General features: G+C 48.5%; 1 protein-coding gene across 1 annotated transcript in view; it reads left to right on the forward strand.

Annotated features, from left to right (window-relative positions):
- The window catches only part of LOC307246857 (H(+)/Cl(-) exchange transporter 5-like), a 47,175-nt gene extending 31,980 nt beyond the window's left edge, over positions 1 to 15,195 (forward strand). The window contains exons 13-17 of the mRNA XM_080022885.1: positions 8,140 to 8,282; positions 9,405 to 9,554; positions 10,253 to 10,358; positions 10,585 to 10,831; positions 14,397 to 15,195. Coding sequence (XP_079879011.1) covers positions 8,140 to 8,282; positions 9,405 to 9,554; positions 10,253 to 10,358; positions 10,585 to 10,831; positions 14,397 to 14,487 — 737 coding nt within the window. The 3' untranslated portion in view covers positions 14,488 to 15,195. The remainder of the gene's footprint in view (positions 1 to 8,139; positions 8,283 to 9,404; positions 9,555 to 10,252; positions 10,359 to 10,584; positions 10,832 to 14,396) is intronic.
- Positions 15,196 to 15,865: the final 670 nt, after the last annotated feature.

A 15,865-nucleotide genomic window follows, 5' to 3' on the forward strand; every position in this document is an offset into this window, starting at 1 on the left:
TTTCTAGATTTAATAAATAAATAAACTAAATACTTTTTTGCCCCACTGTATATAGAGGGAAATGTAATTTATGACATATTATTTACTATCAATGATGTTTACAGTAATACACTATGACATCATATTGACTATAGATTATATTTTCAGTTAGACCCTTTATGACCTCATCATATTATTGACTATAAATGATATTTACAGTAATACACTATGACATCATATTGACTATAGATTATATTTACAGTTAGACCCTTTATGACGTCATCATATTAGTGACTATAAATGTACAGATTGTGGTTGAGAATGTCCAGTTGGAGCGTGTGCAGGGTGCGGCGTGGTTTAGACGTTACCAAACCTTCCATGTAGGTGTATATTTATGAAGCTTCTTACCTGGTAGATGTCAGTAGATCTGTTAGATTGATATTTTAAATCCCTGCTTCACATTACTTTGCTGGATTAATGATGAAAAGGAACAGGAAAATAATCCTTAAAATGTCTTCAGCGTGTCCCTCAAACACTGAAATGTGCGAATGAGTGATGAGTTCAAGATCCAGCGAGGCATCGGAAAGATAGAAGCCGTGCGATGGTAATTACTCACAGAAATACCACAATGTTTTCTATATTTCATGGAAACGTAACTTACTGAAAATGTAATCAAGTAAAAAAGTCAACAAGTACATGAGTTGCTGGACGCGGCACCAACCGACCACCGTCACCGAGAGAGCAGCTCCACTTCCACTGACGACATGCTGACAAGTTCTGCTTTACAGGCGAACATGGAGGGTTGTTTTCAAGACAGGAGGGCTGCACTGTGTAGACCGTGTAGTGGTTGCTCCACGAGATGAGCAACCAGGAGACGACAGACCGGGGGAGCCCATGCTGCGTTCAAGTAAACTGGGAAAATCGTGCTGCGTTTAAGAGAACCTGGGAAACTGTAAAACCCGAATAAAATAGACCCTGTGCATTGCTGCCTTATGAAGACAACTCAATACCTCTATATTTGCGTGTTTTTGAATGTGTGTGTGGATTGTGCTCTAAATTAGCGATGAATGTTATTCTTAAATGTCTGGTAAGTCATCGTGCTGCGTTTCAGAGAACCCGGGAAACTGTGAAACGCTCTCAACATGACTAAACTGGACCCGTGTATTGCATGCCTGCGGCTATATTTATTATTATTATTATTATTATTATTATTATTATTCTCAAAGTGAGAAGAATTAAAAACCCATATCCCCGATGTGGATTTATTCTTCGGATCAGATCCAGAAGCAGGTTTCGTGCAACGTGACTCTAGTGTCTTGTACAGAACCCGGAGTGGATGGATATGGCTTGGGGAGGGGCGGGACTTCTGGCACCCAGGCCGCGGGTTTGAAACCCGTCGGGTTGGAGGGGAGGCCGCGGCCCTCGCAGAGCTCTTACTGCTTTCATTACTGGATTCATTTTGATAGATAAGGGCTGTGTTCAAACGTGGGACAGTTGGATGAGCGTCCTGAGCGCGGCGCTGGTACGAGGAGCAGATGTCCGCGGGTCGGGCTCCTTCTGGCTGCGGCTGCAGCTGCTCCCGCTTTGTCTGGACGAGACCCTTTCCTTTTATTTTTGTTCTGGCTCGAACACGTTTCTTCACTTAGCTTGGTGTTCAACGTGGACGTCGGAGCTGCTAATACGCAGCTTGTGTGATGCTGTGCAGAGCCAGAGGACATCAGAGCCGCCATTGTTCCTCCTGTTTGCAATTTTGACACGAGAAGTAGTTACATTTTGACAGACATGTTTTATTTTTTTGGGGGCTGCCAGCGCAGCGCTCTGTCGGGGAGCCAGCGTTCCTGCTCCCAACCCACTGATATATTACTCACGTTGTGTTGCTTTTTCACATTCATAGATTAGATAACTTTGGATCTTGTTTTTTTTCCATTTATCTTTTGGAGTCAACAATGAGGAAAACATTCTTTATGTACGTCTCAATTTCGGTTCAAGCAAACAACTTTGGTCGGACTTGAGACTTATCGAGTTAAAGGCTTAGGAGTATGCCTGGGTTTCGTTTTTCACATTAAATTAACTTTACTATTTCAAACTGAAAAAAATATTCAGTGCAACTGCTCCAGCAAAATGTTTTCTGGATTGAAAGTATCCCATGGCGGCGGCAGAAAATCCTCGCAGCAGTCTTTTATTATGCAGGCCCATTTTAATATCATTTTATTTATTTGTTTTATTATAGCTATTATTTAGAATAGGCCCCATTGGATGACAATTTTGAATGCACCTAATGACTGCAGTTTCACAAGAGTTTTCGCAATAATTTCACCATTAACAATAAAAGAAAATCTCCCGAATTCCCAAAAAATATATTTTGTAGGGAAAAGAAATCCATTGCATGTCTGTGGAGGTGGTGTCATGGAGGAGCTCCAGCTTGGGATTAGGGCTGAACAACTTAGGGAGATGATCCAATTGCAAATTTTTTATTTTTTGACCAACACAACATTATATACAACAACATATAAACTCATACTAGCTCTTTCCTGTCGGCCAGGCCTACGTGTTCTGATGCAATGAGATGAATTCATATGAATATCATATTGTTATTTAACCATTGAATTGTAAAAAGAAAAACCTTCAACCTTCAATGAATATATCGTTCAGCTCTACTTTGAATTCAGGAGTGTTTCTTTTCATACGGAGGTGCTTGTCTCTGGCTTCTGTCAGGCCACAAAAAAAGAATAGATGGTCTGTCATATTGGAAACTGGCATCCGGAGGTCAAGACGTAGACTGTGCGGTCAGCGGGTCCAGAGGAGGAGCAGTCATTCAGTCGGTCATCATACAATCGCTGGTTCGAATGAGCCGTAAAACTCCTTGTGACCCCTGCACCAGAGAGAGCGCTGCATCAAATAGCGTCCGTTTGCTATTTGAGTCTTGGGTGGAGTGTGAAGAGCTGCCTGAGGTGGTAAAGACGCTGCCTCGCCTTCCTCACCAGAGTGTCTGTTTGTAAAGTCCATGTTAAGTCCTCTGTGATGTGGACTCCCAGGTCCTTGAAGCTGCTCACCCCGTCCACAGAAGTGCCATTAATCACCAAGGGCGTGTGCGTCCTCAGTTGTAATCCCCTCCTAAAGTCCACAATCAGCTCCTTAGTTTTTCTGACGTTCAGGTGGAGGCTGTTGTCCTGGTAATAGAGTGACAGGTCAGCCACCTCCTCGCGGTAGGCCTTCTCATCGACGTCTGTGATCAGGCCACGAAAACGGTGTCGTCAGCAAACTTGATGATGGTGTTGGAGCTGGACCTGGCCACACAGTCATGTGTGTACAGGGAGCACAGTAGGGGGCTGAGGACGCAGCCCTGGGGGGATCCTGTGTTGAGAGTGAGGGAGCTGGACATGTGCCTCCCCACCCTAACCACCTGGGCCTGGCTGAGAGGAAGTCCAGGATCCAGGCACACAGCAGAGTGCTCAGTCCTAGCTCCTGCAGCTTGACAGCCAGTCTGGAGGGGACTATGGTGTTGAAAGCTGAACTGTAATCAATGAACAGCATTATCACATAGGCCCCTTCTGGCCATCCAGGTGTGTGAGCGTGGTGTGCAGTACCTGGGAGACCGCGTAATCCGTGGAACTGTTCTGCCTGTAAGTGAACTGCAACAGGTCCAAGGTGCGGGGGAGGGAGGCGCAGATATAATCCTTAATCGCCTCTCGAAACACTTCATGACCACCGAGGTGAGGGCCACCGGACGGTAGTCATTCAGGCAGGTTGGAGAGGCGATCTTCGGGACAGGAACGACGGTGGACCTCTTGAAGCAGGACGGGACTACTGATTCAGCCATGGAGATGTTGACTATCGTAGTGAGCACCGGGCCTAGCTGGTTAGCACAGGTCTTCAGTACTCGCCCAGATAGGACATCTGGGCCCGTAGCTTTCCTGGTGTTCATCCGCATCATAGCCCCCCTGAAGTCATGCTCAGACACTGAGCCGCCTCATTAATAAACTTCTCTCGGTCGTCCTCAGACGAGCTTCCATCAGAGTCTCCAATCCTTCCGGTTCTCCATACACCCGGCCAGCTCCGAAGAGCTTTCAGCTCCCGCATCCTTCTTCAAGACGTCCACATACGTTAGCGCTGAACGTCCTCGCGATCGATGCCCGTGCGTTGGTTCCCATAGGACCAGCCTGCTGGCCGGGAGCTCCCGATGTCTGTGACGGTGGCCGGCCAGCCTCATCCTCCTAGATGCTACCTTCTTGCTGAGCCTTGGCAGTTGCCCATACAAGTCCTTGTTGGTAATGTGGAGGTTCTGGTCCACATTCAGAACAGCTCAGTAACACACTACGCCGCCAGGGACAGGGACACCGTAGCATTCTGGTGTAGCACACATCCAGGGACTTCTGCAGGGTGGGTGCCAGGGTCCAGCTTTCACAGCCATACAGGAGGACAGACTCCACAGTGGCGTGGAATAGGTTCAGCTTTATGTGTCGAGGGAGATTCGAGCACCACACTCTTGACATACTGTTCAGGGCCCTCCACGCTATTGCCTTCCTGACCTTAAGGTCCTGTTCTGTGGAGTTCACCCAGGAACCCAAGTATTTGAAGTCATTGACCTCTCGCAGAGCGTTGCCATCTGATGTTGTAATCGGCGGATGGTCAATGTGGAAGTTATAGGTGATTACCTCAGTCCTCTTTGCATTCAGTCACATTCCACCTCCACTCTGTTGAGGAGTTCCTGTGCCTGCTCCATGCAGTCAGACACCAGGCAGATGTCATCTGCGTAGTCTAGGTCTGCCAGGGCTACAGCAGGGCTTCTTCTAGACTTCCTTCGTGTAATTGTGAAGCCAAGCTCCTGCTCCCGCCCGTTGATGGCTTTCCTGAGCACGTAGACCAGAGCTATGATAAAGAGGAAGAGAGCAAGAGTGTCTCCCTGCTGCACCCCTGCTAGGATTTCGAACTCCTCGCTGATGCCATCTGGGGTTACCACCTTGGCTCTTGTGCCCTTATACATGGCCTCTATGGCCCGGAGTAGATTCGGGGGGACCCCATAAGCCTTGAGGTTTTTCAGCATTATGCCTCCGTCTATTGAATCAAATGCCTTTTTGAAGTCAATAAAACACAGCACTGCTGTCAAGTTGTTCTTCTTCAGCTCCTCAATGATTCTCCTTAAGGCCAGGATCTGGCCTACGGTGGTCCTTCCCTTTCTGAAGCCATTTTGGTTGTCCCTCAGGTGTGGGTCAATGGCGTCCCTAATCCGGTTTAGTATCATGTGCTTGTACATCTTCGCTATGACACAGGTCAGGCTAATGCCACGATAATTGTCTGGCTTAGACAGATCTCCAGATTTGGGAACCGGGATGATGTTAGACAGGGACCATATGTCGGGCTTGATGTTATTTATCAGAGCCTGGTTGCAGATCTCCAGTATGATGTTGTCGAGATCGCAGTTTTTAGGGGCTTCTGGGGGGATACCGTCCGGCCCAGCACTTTTTCCTTGCTTCAGGGTGGACTTCACTGTGGCAAACTCCGTAGCTGTAAAGGGGCCATCGTCAATTTCGAGATTTGTGAGGACTGCAGGTATCTCTTCCTCAGCTCTGTCCACTGTTGGGTGGGTGCCCAGGAGATCCCTGAATTGGGTGAACCAGGAGGTTACTCTCTCTTCTGGGCTTCAACCTGCCAGCTGTCCCTCTCTCGCCCTCTTGCGCCCACTCATCTCGTTTATGACCTTCCATGACTCCTTGTATCTCTGTTCGCCATGTTCTGCCTCCACCCTCTTCACCTTCTCCAACGTCTCCTCCCCTTTGATTCTGTCGTAGGTGTTGAACAGCTGTTGTTTGGTGCTGTTCAGCTCCTCCCGACTCTCTGCGGTCCCCTCTCTCTCATAGTTTCTGCGGGCCTCTGCCACCTGCGTCCGTGCTCGGACAACTTCTGGGTATTTAGATCTAGTGGAGGCTCTGAGTCTCCCCTTTGTCGGCACCCATTTCCTGGTTGCCTCTTCGTTAGCAGAGAGGAACCGCTCGTAGGTTGTTGACTCCCCCTCCTCGGCCAGCAGATGTAGGCGGGCTCTCACCTCCGCTGTGTAGTTGGCCGGGAGTTCAGGACTTCCTGCAAAGGCCTCCCAGTCGGGCCGGGTCCTTGGGGCGCTCTTAACGATCCTCAAGCTCAAGGCGCAGCCTTGTAGCGACCACACGATGATCAGAGCCTACAGAGTCGAATGTGCTGTAGGACTCAGCGTTCAAGATGGACTTCCTCCACTTCCTCCTTACCAGTATATAGTCCTGTTGGCGGCGCATACTGGTGGCTCGGTCCTGGAACATCCATCTCTTGCCCATCTTCTTACGGAACAGGGTGTTGGCGGCCAGTAGCTCATGTTCCGTGAGGAGGGCAGCTAGATGTTCTCCGTTGCAGTTGGTATTGTCGTGGTACGTGAAGGGTGCGTCTTCCGGTCCAAGTCTCGCATTGAAGTCCCCCAGGATTATTAGGAAGTTGTGAGCAGGCATATGGTGGATCGCTGTTCTTAGGTCATCATAGAACCTTTCCACTTCCTCAATCAGTGCCACGTTGGTGGGAGAGTACACACTCATGACCGTTGTTACTGGGTTTCCCTCGAAATCGGCACTGTTCGATCCTGAAATCGATCCTGTTGGTGTGTGGTTGCACTCTACGGAGGACCTTTCGTGCTCGGGGGCTCACCATGAGGCCCACGCCATCTGTTGCTGCTTGGGCATCATTACGCCATGCAGATGAGGTGATGAACGTGCACCCCCCCACTCTGTGATGGTTAATTGGCTGGTCCGTGTGCACTCTCCTATGCTCCTGGACTGCCAGGATCTCCACTCCCCTTTCCTCGACACAGTGTGCCAGTTCTTCTAACCTCGCCTCTTCCCTCACTGTGTTTGCGTTGTAGGTTGCCATAATACATGGTCTCCTACAGCGCAAGAGTGCACTGGACAGTGGGCTGTGGTCAGACTGAACCCTCCCTCCCCGGAGGAGAGGGTTTGGTCTTCAGTCTTCATAGTGCCTTCCCGAGGGAGGACCAGCACCACCGTCCGCTGCGGGGCTCCTGCGGACTCCCGCCGCTGGAAGTATAGGATTATCGGTGTCTTGTGTCTCCATGGAAGCTATACATTGCGCATTAATAATTACTGTGGGGCGCAGCTCTTCGCAGCCATACTCTGGCCGTTTCAGGCTTAAAGCCTTCATCTGCCCTTGCTGCACACCTTCAGATGGTATACGGTGCGGAGCCAGGCGCGAGCAACGGCTGTGGTTTCTGTTCGGAGTGACCTTCTCCTAGATAGGTTGCCTACCATGGCGGAGCCCCATCTGCCCACTATTTTATCCATAGCTGGGACAGTGGTTGACAGGCACCAGGGTGTGTCCACTCGCCGGTGGGCCTGCGCACCGCGTCTATATGGCCCACTGCTGCTCCCCGATCCCCTACAGTTTAGCCTGGGACTGCATAGTCCCAGTTACCGTGTGTGGCCGCTGGGAGGCACTGCATGCGTCTTGGTGGTGGAGAGGCTGTATACCAGCAGGAGGAGGCTTACGCACTCTGCTCCTCTTTTCGCCCCCCCGCAAGGAGGGCTAGACGGCGGCAGTAGTTGAAAGCAAAGCACAGCAAGCAGAAGCAACATGCAGCATGCACAAACACATGCACAAGCTACAAACACTACTACTACGCATGCACTACTGCAGAAGACGCATCACACGCACCCTGTGTGCAAGCACACACACACACAATAGTAATAATAAACTTGGTGAGCGTCATTGTAGAGAGTTTGTGTTTGAAAAGCTCCGTCTACCTTCCCCAATCACTCCCATTCATGGGTAAAAGCTTTGGAACAAGAAAGACTCCAAGAGGTTGTTGGCGGAGGCTGTCAGACTCTGGAGGGAATCACACAGATGTTTACCGTCAATGACGTTACTCAAACGCAAGCCGATTAAGTTCACCCATTGGTATCAAATGTCTGTTCTCTGTCTGGCTTTCCAAGAAATACACCTGGAAAACAATATTAATACCGTGCTCTGAAACTTTAAAATAAAATCTTTCTACTGAATTTTGGCCAATTGGCTTAGTGCTTCTGGGAAATTGTGTATTTAGGGAATAGGGAGAGGATAAACTGTGTACTGTGTATGTGTACAACTGATGTGAGTGTGGATTCTAACCTGCAACCCTCCGTCCATCAGGTGGTGTCACCCGCATGACCGTTTCGCTCGTGGTAATCATGTTCGAGCTGACCGGCGGGCTGGAGTACATCGTGCCCCTCATGGCCGCCACCATGACCAGCAAGTGGGTGGCGGACGCATTCGGCAGAGAAGGAATTTACGAGGTGTGTGTGTGTGTGTGTGTGTGTGTGTGTGTGTGTGTGTGTGTGTGTGTGTGTGTGTGTGTGTGTGTGTGTGTGTGTGTCAGAGCACTTGACTCCAGACACTACAATCCAAAACAGTGACACTAAAGCAACTCTCTGCACCAACTCTTTGATCTGAGTGCTGTATTATGAGCATTTGAATCTGATTACTTTAATATGAATACCTTGATATCAATACTTTAATCTGGACATGCTATAATCTCAATACCTTATAATACCACTGAACCTCGACCACGTTAATCGGAACACTCCTAATCAGCGCACTAAGAGCCTTATCCAGAGCCCTAATCGGAACACTCTGAATCGGAACGCTCTGAACACTCTGAATCAGAACACTCTGAATCGGAACGCTCTGAACACTCTGAATCAGAACACTCTGAATCAGAACGCTCTGAACACTCTGAATCAGAACACTCTGAATCGAAACGCTCTTAATCTGAAAACTCTTAACACACTGAATCGGAACGCTGTGAATCGGAATGCTCTGAATAGGAACACTCTTAAAACTGAATCGGAACACTCTTAACACTCTGAATCGGAACACTCTTAATCAGAACACTCTTAACACTGAATCCAAACACTCTTAACACTCTGAATCGGAACTCTCTGAATCTAAACGCTCTTAACACTCTGAATCATAACTCATTGAATCATAACGCTCTGAATCATAACGCTCTGAATCATAACTCTCTGAATCATAACGCTCTGAACGGAACGCTCTCAATCGAAACGCTCTCAATCGAAACGCTCTTAACACTGTGAATCGGAACACTCTGAATCGGAAAACTCTTAGCACTCTGAATCGGAACGCTCTGAATCGGAACGCTCTGAATCGGAACACTCTTAAACAGAAAACTCTTGGCACTCTGAATTGGAATACTCTGAACACTGAATCGGAATGCTCTGAATCGGAATGCTCTCAATCGGAACACTCTTCACTCTCTGAATCTGAACTCTCTGAATCGAAACGCTCTTAACTCTCTGAATCATAACGCTCTGAATCATAACTCTCTGAATCATAACTCTCTGAATCGAAACACTCTTAACTCTCTGAATCGGAACTCTCCCATAATCTCTGGTCAGGCCCACATCCGTCTGAACGGCTACCCCTTCCTGGAGCCCAAGGAGGAGTTTGACCACAGCAGCCTGGCGGTGGACGTGATGCGGCCCCGGAGGGCGGACCCCGCCCTGGCCGTGCTCACCCAGGAGGGCATGACCGTGGGGGAGGTGGAGGTAGGAGCAGAGCGGTGGTGCAGTGGGGGGTGGGCGCAGGGTGTATCCTCTTCCTCGGCTTCTTACAGACCACCAGGGGTGTAGAAAGTAACCCGTCCGTGTCGGAAAATGGATCCGAAAGTACAGATTCAAACCAAATCCGTGGAAAGATTTGCGTCAAGGGGTTTTTCGAAAAGAACACGGGTGAGGTCGTCCTGCGTTCATGGCTTTGTTCTCGCAACCCAGTGAGAGGTAGGTGAGCCCATCCAGGTGGAACTCTTGGCTTTCTTTTTTTACGAGTATTTCATTTCTCAGACTGATGTCTTTATGGATTCATCTCCGAGGGCCTTCGTTTATATTTAGCTTGGCTTCCTACTTCAGAGATGACTTTTTTTTTTTCAAAGTCAAGTCACCGTTCTCACTTGTTTTCTTATTTGAAATAAGTTGCTTTGAGGAAATAGATGCCACCGTACCACATCCTACACCACTATACACCTGTTTATGTTTATTTCTTTATTTACAACCAGTCAAAGCTCAGTTAAAGTTATTTAAAGTTCTCAATCATATCGAATAAGAGTAATATCAGAAATATAATCTGAGATCGCATCAGCTTTGAATCTATGGGATGGGTATCGTTTACTACCCGGCCTGTAGATCATCAGCCTGATAACCTTTTGAATATATAAGGCAGTACTTCCACTTGTGTGTACTCTGTGTAGTCGCTGGTGGAGAGTACTCACTACAGCGGCTTCCCCGTCGTCGTGTCCCACGAGTCTCAGCGTCTGGTCGGCTTCGTCCTCAGGAGAGACCTGCTCATATCCATAGGTGGGTGTGTGGCCAGCTGTACAAGTTAAAGGAATACGTGAAGACAGAATGTTGCTTTTAAAGGGTTTCATAACCAGCACGTCGAGTTGAAGAGCTTCCACTAAGACACACAGTCACAGCATCCGAGAGAACTGTTCTCAACTATTCAGTCATTGATGTTAAACTGGACGTATTCATCTCTTCAAGTCTTCCATTTTAGCTCTCCCTTCCTCTCTCGATCCTCCAGATAATGCCCGGCAGCGTCAGGAGGGCGTGGTCGGCGCCTCCCTGGTTCTCTTCACTGAGAACGCCCCGTCGCAGGATCCGCCCACGCCCCCTGCGACCACGCCCGGCCCTGCCCCGCCCCCCGCGGTGCGCCTGCGCTCCATCCTGGACCTGAGCCCCTTCACCGTCACCGACCACACGCCCATGGACATCACCGTGGACATCTTCAGGAAGCTGGGCCTCCGCCAGTGTCTGGTCACACACAACGGGTACTATGGCTTTAAGTGTGTGTGTGTGTGTGTGTGTGTGTGTGTGTGTGTGTGTGTGTGTGTGTGTGTGTGTGTGTGTGTGTGTGTGTGTGTGTGTGTGTGTGTGTGTTAAAATATGGGGATTAAAAGTCATTAAATAGAGGCTGAAGTGGGGGCTTCAAAGAAGAGCAAAAACAAACTTCTGTTTGATTGTAAAACTCTGAAAGTCTTGTTTTCTTGTTTTCAGTGTTTACATGAAAAAGAAAAGCATGGCGACCGCCTCCTTCCACGGCTTGACAGAGCTCATCAGGAGCTCTTCAGTGAGATAGGAAACTAAGTCTTTGGTACAGGCATCAAGCCCCCAAATAGTCAAAGATTTGGGTTTCACGAGATCCCAACATGAACCTTTCAGCCAATTGTTTTTATCTGTTTACCTGTCACGTTGGGGAAAAGAAGTAGTGTTTACTTGTTCAGTTCTCGGCCCAGGTGGAGTCACCGGAGTGTTTCTGGTTCCCCCTGGAGACGGAAAGGCGTCGCCTTCAATGTGAACCTTCCGAGCGGTGTTTTGAAGGCTGCGGGTTCGGTTCCTTGGCCTCCGCTGCCATTTCCCCTAACTGGGGTCAAGAGCGGTGACCGACCTTGACCGCCTCACTCGCGCCGACAGCTCAGGCCGTGGGTCAGCGCTCAAACACGGAGATGGGCTTCAGCTGACCTCCGTGGAGAACAGAACTCAGAGGTCCATCTCTTTAGGGACCGGCACAGTGCGGCTGCGCTCTTCGTTGGTGGAAATGTCCTTCTTGTGCTTTTGGACCAAAGATTCACAGGATTCTGTCACCCTTTCAACACTGGCTACAGCAACGGCAAGTTTATGTTTAAGTCTGTTAGCAACCAAGGTAAACGACCCAGATCTCCAGCAAAAGATTTATTCCAATTATAAATAAAATAACAGCTGCAGGCGGCAATCCCTGCTAGTCGGCGTGACAAATTCCTAAGGCAGGGTTTTCTGTAACTCACCCTGGTGCGTGTTGGTGTAGAGCTGTCCTCTCAGGCGCTGGTATGACGTAACAGTGTCTGTGTCGCGTTATGGACGGTGGTGTCGTGGTAATCCAGCGTGTTCCCCTCTCTGAGCCTGGTGTCCTAGTTATCTCCTCCGGTATATTTGATAAGTGAAGGTCAGTCGTGACAGCCTGGTTCCACTGTAATTAGTAGATCTTGCCTGTAGGTGGGACTCTCACAGCTAAACTTAACATTTGCTAAATGACATCTACAAAAACACACATAAAGAAAACGAGAGCGTGAAGCGGGTGTGTCCGGCAATGATGATTGACGCAATCAGGTGTAGTCCAATCAGTGGCCTGCAGTGATTTCACGTGACCGTTTCGGTGATGAAAAAAAACGGTTTATTACCTTATCCCACAAAAATGGACAGATATGGATGAAACTCGGACAACGGCGTGTCTGAACTGCCCTGAATACAACTACAGGTATTCCTCACTTAACAACCAACCTGTTTAACGACCGTTCACACCTACAACCAGCTCTCTGACCAGTCTTTATTGTACGCTGTGTACAATACCAAGCATCTCATCACCCTATATATACTATATGCACTATATATACTATATATACTATATACACTTTACATACCAGCCACGCCCCCTTACTGCGAAATAACAGGGATCCTCGCTCATCGACCAATTGGCTTAACGACCTGGTTGTAGGAACGGAACTGGGTCGTTAAGTGAGCAGTACTTGTGTATGTATTATGTAACTGGGTCGTTAAGTGAGCAGTACTTGTGTATATATATTATATAACTGGGTCGTTAAGTGAGCAGTACCTGTATATATATATTATATAGCTGGGTCGTTGAGTGAGCAGTACCTGTAATCATCATTGGGTTCAACAGTTTCTGAGCGCCAGATGCTTCGATGGCAATTTTGTTCCGAATAAAAACTGAAGCTGATATAGCTGAAGGCAGCAGTGCACAGGGTCCAGCTTAGTCACGGCAATTGCACCAATATGAAAACACGCAAAAAACATAAATAAAGCATAACCAACGTACTACTACACAACATAAAGTGGGAACTCCCCTTTAACCACGGATCATTTGCTCACTTACTGAACGCTTGTGGGGGGCGGGTGAAACGTAAAACGCAGCATCACTTCCTACCGACACAAATTACAGTTTTCCGTGTTCCCGTTGAACGCAGCATTACTTGCAGCCGTCGTCTGGTCTCCACCTGGCGCAGATCCTACGCGCCGCAACAAGCACACACCAATTAACCAAACCAAGGGCCCCGCTCCACCACCCCCACTCAGCCACCCCTGCTTCCACGGCTCCGCCACTTCTGGTTCCAACAGAAATAGTCCGACGTAGATCAAACTTGGACCACAGCATGTGTGGACTGCCCCAAATACAAATCGTATTCATTCATGGTTTCTGAGCGCCAGGTACTTCCAGCTGCAGAACAGCAGAAGAATAAAAGCAAAAACAATATGGTTCCTGGATCCCCCATGATAAATACATTAGTGCCTCTGTTACAGGCTGTCATGGGCTGTCAGAAACACCTTCCTGCGCCTCATGCAGTATCTCATGCATATCAAATGTGTTAGCTCGATGCAAGGCTGCAGAAAGGATCAACTAGCCAAGCTCCTGGGAAATGTTCCGCAAATAAATCACATGACACTCCAACCACACAGTCTATAGCCTTTCTTCCTCCCACCCTCCTCCGCCCTCACACCCTCTTACCACGCTCTGGGGCGTGTGATCTCCGCTGCGTGGCGGGGCCCTCTTGTCGGGGCCCTCGCGTCGGGTCTCCACGCATGATGTGCGATAACAAAGCGGGTCTGAAGACGGGGAGGGGGGAGCTGGGAATGCGCTCCCAATGGCAAAGTTCAAATGGGCCTGGAATCCCAGATGTGTTTCAAAGCATGTCAAGCTGGTGCAGTGAGATCCCACTGCACCAAGCGCGCTGGGATGGCGGGGTGCGCTGTCTGGCTTGGTGTCTTTTTTTTTTAGAAATTGCTTTTTCTGCGAGATTGCTGCAACCAAAACTGGACTGCAACATGTGAAGTTTTGTGTTAATTAATTTTTTTTTTCTCGTGAAATTTGTTGATTTTCTTTGAACTACTACCAATACACAGTCATGTGTAATGACTTCCTGCGAAGGGGTAAATACTGTTTTCCTTCTCTCTCAGCAGTGGATATGACATCACAGTGGCATTAGAATTGTAACATACATTGATGCACAAGGACCAGATGCACTGTGTTGAGTGTTTGTAGCGCAATGCTAGTGCCTCGCACTATGGTCCTGCTGTCCCACCTCCCTCCACTCCTACCCTGCTATGGTTCTCTGACCCTATCGTCCGATGCTCCTACCGTTCTATGATCCCATCATTCCGTAGTGCTACCGTTCTATGGTCCTACCGTTCTATGCTCCTGCCGTTCTACGCTCCTACCGTTCTATCTTGATCTCGTACTTGATCTTCTTGCAGCCTCTCCTTTCCAGGAGATTGTGTCAGCTCCACCAGCACCTGACTGCAACTGTCCCCCACCCCAACCCCCATCCCACCCACCCCCTGTAGGAGGCTGCTGGGCATCATCACCAAGAAGGACATTCTGAAGCACATGGCCCAGATCTCCAACAGAGACCCCGACTCCATCCTCTTCAACTGAACTGTCCTCCTCCTCCTCCCTCCACCCCTCCCCTCCGCCTCGGGGTGGGGTCAAGGACACAACGGGGCGGCCATCTTGGATGGACCACAACAACGTGAACTTTTCCTCTGGAGTCGAACGACGAAAGGAGTGTGTGTGTGTGTGTGTGTGTGTGTGTGTGTGTGTGTGTGTGTGTGTGTGTGTGTGTGTGTGTGTGTGTGTGTGTGTGTGTGTGTGTGTGTTCTTTCTCTTTTTTTCTTTCTTTGTTTACGTCAATCATGTCACTTTTTGACAAAAACCTTCCTAACCTTGTGGGTTACCTTGGAAACCAGAGATGAAAACAACACTGAAATGACTTTTTCCTTTCTCTCCTTGTTTTTAATTTCTCTCCATCTTCTCGGTCTCATCTCTCTGTCGCCGGGATGAGAATGTCATTTTTTGTTAGTTTTTTTGCAAGGGACTTTATTTTGTTTTTGCAAAAAGAGAAGACGAACGGACGTCCAGACTGGAGGTGAAGAGGAGGAGGTGGTTCTCCAGGACTTCCTATTGGGGGCGGAGCTTAGAGAGAGTGAGAAGAGGAACACACACACACACACACACACACACACACACACACACACTGCCCCCTGAGGGGCTCTGGGGATCCTTCGGGCTTCAAAGTAAAAGCACAGAAATACTTTAATGAACCTATTGAAATTTGTAAAAGATTATTAAATTATTTCACTGAAACTCGTCTCCTGAGTCGTTGTTTTGTCATGGAAGGTTTTTAATTTTTATCACTGCCACAGGCGTGCACTGGTCGGTTAAAGTTCATATTCGGATGGATGCTACCTTTATAACTAGTCGGGGTGTCATGATTCCAAATTAAAAATTTATCAAAGTGAGCAAACTTTGAAACCACAAGCAGGCGTGCGATTTTCCCCGTATCTTTGGGTGATATTGTCACAGTGGGAAGTTCAACATTCCCCAGTAAACAAATGCGGTGGGCGCTGGGGTGTGCGGGCCCCGAGTCGACTGCGGCTCGCCGGGCTCCGAACCGACTTTTATTAAATCCGACCACCAGTGGATCTGGACCGATCCAATACGGCGGACACACAGAGGGAAAGTTGACCTCAGAGCCGGTGGCGTTTGGTGGAAGACAAGACACGGGAAGTAATTTGCCTTTTGCTACCGGCGCTGGCCTCTGGTGAAGATAGCATCCCCCTTTTCTGCGCTTATTCCGGTGAGTAACTCAAACATAGTGTTAACTTATTGTTTAGTATTCAAAAGTCTAGATCTGCTAAAGTTCTTAACTGTGTTATCATATTATGATATTCATATTCTCTTTTTTTGTTATTATTTGTAACTTATTATTCAAACAAAAGTTGGTGTGGCAGACGAGGCGGTGTGGTCAAGCCAG

The sequence above is a fragment of the Zeus faber genome, assembly GCF_960531495.2.
Source record: "Zeus faber genome assembly, chromosome: 22".
Classification (NCBI taxonomy): Eukaryota; Metazoa; Chordata; class Actinopteri; order Zeiformes; family Zeidae; genus Zeus; species Zeus faber.